The following is a 6,000-nucleotide window of genomic DNA, read 5'->3' as shown; positions in this document are numbered from 1 at the left end:
CTTGTCGAAAGGTTATAACTGAAGCTGTGGAGGGTCTTAGTGTTGTAAGCTACAGGTCTTCACATATATAAATCCCGGCCTGCGTATGATTAAAATAATCTGTAAATAAACAAATTAAAACCTCAGCGTTGCTTCATCCAGCAACACAATAAATTATTTCGACTTTTTAATTAGTTCTACATTGAAATTCCAGAAGTCCTAGAAATCTTAGTTCCACACATAAATTTTGCCCAGAGACGGCGATTGGGTTCTAAAACCGGAGGGGACGGTGCCTAAACTGAGGGGGTAAAGGCAGTATATTTTCCTTTGTAGATAAGGTTTAGCCTAGTTCGGGACAAAAGTGAAAAAATTTGGGGCAATTGCCCCCCTCGCTCCCCCCTAATCGCCGCCACTGATTTTGCCTATCAGTTACGTAATCATGCGATTTTTCATTTTATTAACTTACGTAGAATTAAAAGAAGGGATTGGAAGGGAAGCTTTGTTTTGAGGGCGTCAGAGAACTAATCAATCACGATGAGAATGGTTTAAACTTTAGAACCATCAGAGGTTTAGCCGAAAAGGACAACAGAATCTGTAGATGCAGATGAAGAAAAGGTATCACGAAGTATCCATAAGAAAATTTTGTTTATTTTTTTAAGTCGAATTTTATGCTCAGATAGGCAGTTTAAAGTTGAGTCCGAACCAGTGTGCATTGTGCTTCCACCAGGGGAGGGGGCAGTGGAAACCAGAATCTCTTCATTATAAGGCGACAACGTTATGCATTGGAGGAAAGAAAAATTACAGAAAAAACTCACAGGGAAGGTGTAATATTATCATCATAAAAGATGCCTTCATTCAAAAGGTTGTATTGCCAGAGACCAATATTTGAGACTTTCGGAAAACACCGTTATTGTTCACGGAGTTAGCTGCCTCGATCCAACAATGAAACACTGTGAAATTGAAACTACCACCTCAACTTTCAAAGTGGTATGAGCTAATGAAACTCCACTTTTGGAAGAGTAATTTGTTGTTGATTCGACTGATTTGTTCTATGTGAAGTCACTTTTACAAATTTTGGCTAATGGCGACAATGAGGTTCAATGGTGCTTAGATGAAAGTGACGAAGGGGGGAAAAAATCACGCAGACATTGAAAATACAACCCCCCACAAAATATTATTTTGACTGTGGTTCCAGGCGCCAGAGACTCGTTCGCCTGCAAGATTAAAGTTTCCAGGGTATGCAGGATAGAGTTTGACATTTGAGCGCTTTCGAAAAGGTCACGCCATACAACCAAAGTCGTCTGTGAAAAAGAGATGAAGTACCGGGTATAGTGATCAATTTCGATGAATTCCTTGTGTCCAAAATCACATTCTACAAAATGTAAACTATTTGTTACCTCAGTGCATGTATTCATCTAACTTTACGTGCATCACTTCTTCCGCACGAGTAACGAAGAATAACTTCAGAAAACGAATAACAACTTAGCTCATTCAGGCTCCATATCATGAGGTGGAAGAAATAGAAAGGAGGCTTCAGATTTTTCAATGTTACTTGATTATTACTTTTGGGCGATATGTTGTCAAAGTAGTCTTTCATAAGCCTGGGGAAACTTTATGCAGAATGAAGAAAAAATTGGTTTTTCCGCGTGTATTTGTTTACATTCCCAATAAGACATTAATTTTAATCCAAATATCCAGTGACTGCGATTAGGAGGAGCGGGGGGGGGGGAGTTTTCCCCGCCACATTTTGCCACTTGTGGCACTCGCACTATGGCCTCTTAATGCTAAGACATTTCTACCAAAAAAGTAAACTGTCCTTGCCCCCAAGTTTTAGCACCCGATAGCCGTTACTGCAAACATTCAGATACATTTTTCAGTTGCAATAATTTTTAAGCCAAGAAAAGTGATCATTAACCCCCAAGTTTCAGTCAAAAACTCATGTGATGAAAATAATATGATCAGGAACATGCATTTAAATTACGAAAACGTAATTTAATCCTTCACTATTGTCTACCTTCACAATTTCTATCAGTGTGGCCTAATATAAGTAAAGTGGAGTCGGTATGTATTTTTGCATTTGAAGGAAAAAATGTGATGCAACCAATTCATATTTATTTCACTACATTGACATGAAGGAAATAATGTGATTAGAACGTATGGCTGCGCACACACAAACACTTCCTTGAAATAATTGTGTCCATCGGATAAAAAGAAGTGGAACAAGATGAGAGAATAGATTAGAAGAGAAAGAAGGAAGACACCAAACACACACACACATACATGTGATGTGTGTGTGTGCATGGCAGTTAGGAGAAACATTTGAGGAATGGAACGAGATAAAGTGAAAGGGAGAATAATGTAACAAGCTGAGAAAGAAAGATATAAGAAGGCATTAGGGAGAAAAACAGATAACATGAAAAGGAACGGGAAAAGAATTGAAGGGAAATTGGGAGTGTAAGAGAAAAGGAGGATACATATGCATGTATGTCGTATATATATGTGTCTTGATTTAATTTTTTTTATTTGATTTAGTTTATTTTACTTCGCGTTTTGTGCCTCTTGGCTAATTTGCGAAGATGGGGATGAGTGATGAAATGATGAAATTGATGAATGGACATTCACAAACAACCAAGCCCGACCGGGATTCGAACCCGGGACCCTTGGCGTCGCCGCGCGATGTGCTAACCACTCGGCCACAGGGTCGGGCATATATGTGTCTTACATGCATATATATACCTATATATATATAAATATGGCCTGATATTTATACCTGCCCACCCTAATCTATCAATATACAGCTTCTGCCCACCCGGTCGAAAATTTCTGGCGCCGCCCCTGGTCTTCAAGGACAATAGGAGATACACGATTCAACACTTAAAAGAAAGTTTAGTAATCAATGTCTTGTGTTTGGATTTTGCATTACAGTTAATGTCATGTAAGGTTATATTCCTGTGCAGTTAGTTTAACAAAAATTACCATTTTTGACAATTGTAAGTCCATATTTAATTCCATATTTTGATCTTACACTTTTTAAATACATATAAATCTGTTTCCTGCTAATAATGTAGCACATCTGCATTCCACAACTTCTTCCAGGAAAGTAGTGTGTCTGCGGGGAGGGGAGTGGAGTTGTATTCTTGTGCTCGCCCAGGAGCTTTCCCGATGAAGCCGGGAGTCGCCATTGCCTTGTAGTCAAGGGGTCCCAAGCAGGGTTGTTGAAGGTCCAGGAATTTTAAATAAATTCAATTCCGGTCCAGGAGAGAAAATCAGCAAGCGTAAATAGGTTATGGACCGTATAGAACCTTTTTATCTGTAAAGTGTTTCAATTCGGTCCAGGAACCCTTTTTCAATGTAACAATAAGCAACTTGGACCGGATTTAAATTGTGCGAGCAAAAACGTTCCGGTCCTGTTACGATACCCAATTGAACCCATTAGAATTTATGGTTCCTGTACCTTTAACAACCCTGGTCCTAGGTTCGATACCCCATGAAGACCTATAGTGGCTCGGATTCCACTTTAAACTGTAGGCCCAGTCCCGATTAGCCTATCTTTGCATAAAGTGGACTTAAAACAAGCCTCTTAACTCATTGTATGTCTGAGGGCGGTGACATTGTAAACCCGACCCTGTATATTACATGTCACAATACAACAATACTCACATCCAAGCTTTGCACTGCGTGGTGCATTGTCGCAACATGCAGTTTGCAGCGTGTGTGGCACAGTTACGCCGGGATTAGCAGTTTCTTTAACCCCTGGAACAGGTGGCGCCGCCTGTACTTCAACGCCGGCGGCCATGACTGGGAGAAGATGATGATTATTAGGAAGATGGTGGTATGGTGGGAAAAAAAAGGCAATACTAATGAAGGAAGGGGAGGAATGTAATTATGACGCAAGATATTTCGTCACACCATCATTGAAAAGTGTGTGCTTCGTTTAACTATCGCTCATTTTTGTTTCTGTCTGTGTGTGGTGCTTTTCTGTGCTACATTGCCGGGAGACACTTAAACTTTACGCGGGATGGAAATCAATTTTAATAATACGAACTCGTCAGGGCCTCAGACCAGGTAGGTGCGAGACAGGCAAAACTTATCACATTGTTACTGTAAACTTAATTTTATTACAGATCTTGCAAATGGCTTGCGTTAACCAATGAGGAAAAGTACTGGATTATTATCCAAATGATCGTTCAAACGAGCACGGCACAGAAACATTTTGCAGTAAAATATGGACGCATCTTACGGTAAAGTACTACTTAATCAATGAGACAATCATTTGCAAATATTTATGCGGACAATATAAATTAGCTCTTGTTTTTACTCAAAAGTGTGATTTGCACAAAAAAATCTGATGTTGTTGTACACACATAGGTATAATATCATTTTCCGAGGATGGTCACGTGGCAAGTAGCACTTCTGCATAGAACTTGACACCACTGGGATCGTACCGAGTTTGTCCATGTCTACCAAAGCTTCTCCTAGGAATGCCGTGTATCCGATTCACATTTGCACTAGTTATACTCATAAAATGAACTATTAGAAATTATCGAAGTGAAGCTGATATTGTTAACCCTACAGCGCATGGAGTTGTCATTTGACTACATCAAATTTATTGCATCGTAGTTTTGTCAACTAATCGCTAGATGGCAGTTGTATCGCTTCATTTTATTCTCTGAAATATGAGTTTGCCGTGTGTAGCACTAGATGTCATGAATTGAACTTAAGGGCTCATTAAGCACTCATGTTTATATTTACACCGTGAAGTCATGAATGTCGAATCAATCAGTAGACCTTATCTATAGATTGGTTTAGTTCATTTCAACTCAGGAAAGAAGCAAAACGCTTCGGTAATTCCAGCGGAATGACCAAAGGAGAAACCAGGCGAGAATGTCATGTTTTCATGAAAGAGTAAAGTTCCTTCATTTACAAAATTCTAAATATGAGATTTCTATGTGTAAGGTCTTTGTGACTAAAGTTTCCCCTTACTTTTAAAGTTCTTCCTTAAACGCATGTAAAAGTTAATAATATGCATTGCAGTATATTAACAGTATGAAATGTGAAAAAATAAAGAACAATTGTTACAGATTATCACTCATCTCGCGTACCGAACGTGAACAGCCATGTAATACTAAATTGTTTATAAAAATAATTGTTACTTGATTATTATTATCTACTATTTCTACTGTTAAATTCTGTTAACGAGCTAACCACCGACAAAAATTTCTGACAACACTAATACGTGAAGTATAAACTGAACAATACATTTTGAAATATAGTCTGCTTTGACACACCATGAAATGATTTATGATCTTATCTTAGAGCATTTCGTGGATGTAAGTGTGTGTGTTCAGTGTTATAGTCTATTTATGTAGTTTGTGGCTGCTCTGTCGACATTAGCATGAAATGGAGGTATATCGTATTAATAACGACGTTATAATGAAAAAATTGGAGAACGAAACTTGGTGTTTCACGCAAGCGAGCGCTACCATGAAAGCGAATAGTAGCAATACCAGAAGCATTCGCACGTTTCTTCACGCAAGTATCGCTGCAAGAGGAAATGTTCCAAAAAGGAGTTTGCCTTGAGTTGGTCTTGCCCTTACCCGCGGTTATTATTTATACCAGTAATTATATAAGTGCGTGAATTTGCTGTGAACAATCCCAGAGGATTGGGAAACAGGTTGTGAACAGTTATACTTGACGTAAGCAAGTTATTTTATTGCTGCAGTCAGGGACGTCGTTAGGGGGGGGGGGCACGCAGGGGCACTGGCCCCGGCAAAAGTCCACGCAGCCCCGGGAAACTGTTCTGTATTTGCTGGAAATTTTACTTTCATGACAAATATTGCTAAATAATTCTTCAGTAAATTTTGCTTGCAGTTTGAAACACTTCTTCAATTTTCAGTAGCACGAACCCAAGCAAGGCATTTCTTTCTTATTTCCCTGTTTCTTGCTTGTTGAACACAAACAGATGTATTGGGAGGGGATGCAGTTAATGGTTTTGTGGTCCGCCCCGGTCAGGGAAGTCTG

The 6,000-nt window shown here is 39.1% G+C and overlaps 1 protein-coding gene across 1 annotated transcript in view; it reads left to right on the top strand.

Moving 5' to 3' along the window:
* The first annotated feature begins 3,929 nt into the window (after nucleotides 1–3,929).
* The window catches only part of snu (ABC-type transporter snustorr), a 490,105-nt gene continuing 488,034 nt past the window's right edge, over nucleotides 3,930–6,000 (top strand). Inside the window, exon 1 of the mRNA XM_083114471.1 lies at nucleotides 3,930–4,044. Coding sequence (XP_082970597.1) covers nucleotides 3,998–4,044 — 47 coding nt within the window. The 5' untranslated portion in view covers nucleotides 3,930–3,997. The remainder of the gene's footprint in view (nucleotides 4,045–6,000) is intronic.

Source organism: Lepisma saccharinum, chromosome 29, assembly GCF_977018435.1.
Source record: "Lepisma saccharinum chromosome 29, izLepSacc3.1, whole genome shotgun sequence".
Taxonomy (NCBI): domain Eukaryota; kingdom Metazoa; phylum Arthropoda; class Insecta; order Zygentoma; family Lepismatidae; genus Lepisma; species Lepisma saccharinum.
The sequence above is the reverse complement of the archived record's forward strand: the minus strand, read 5'-3'. Positions and strand labels throughout refer to the sequence as shown.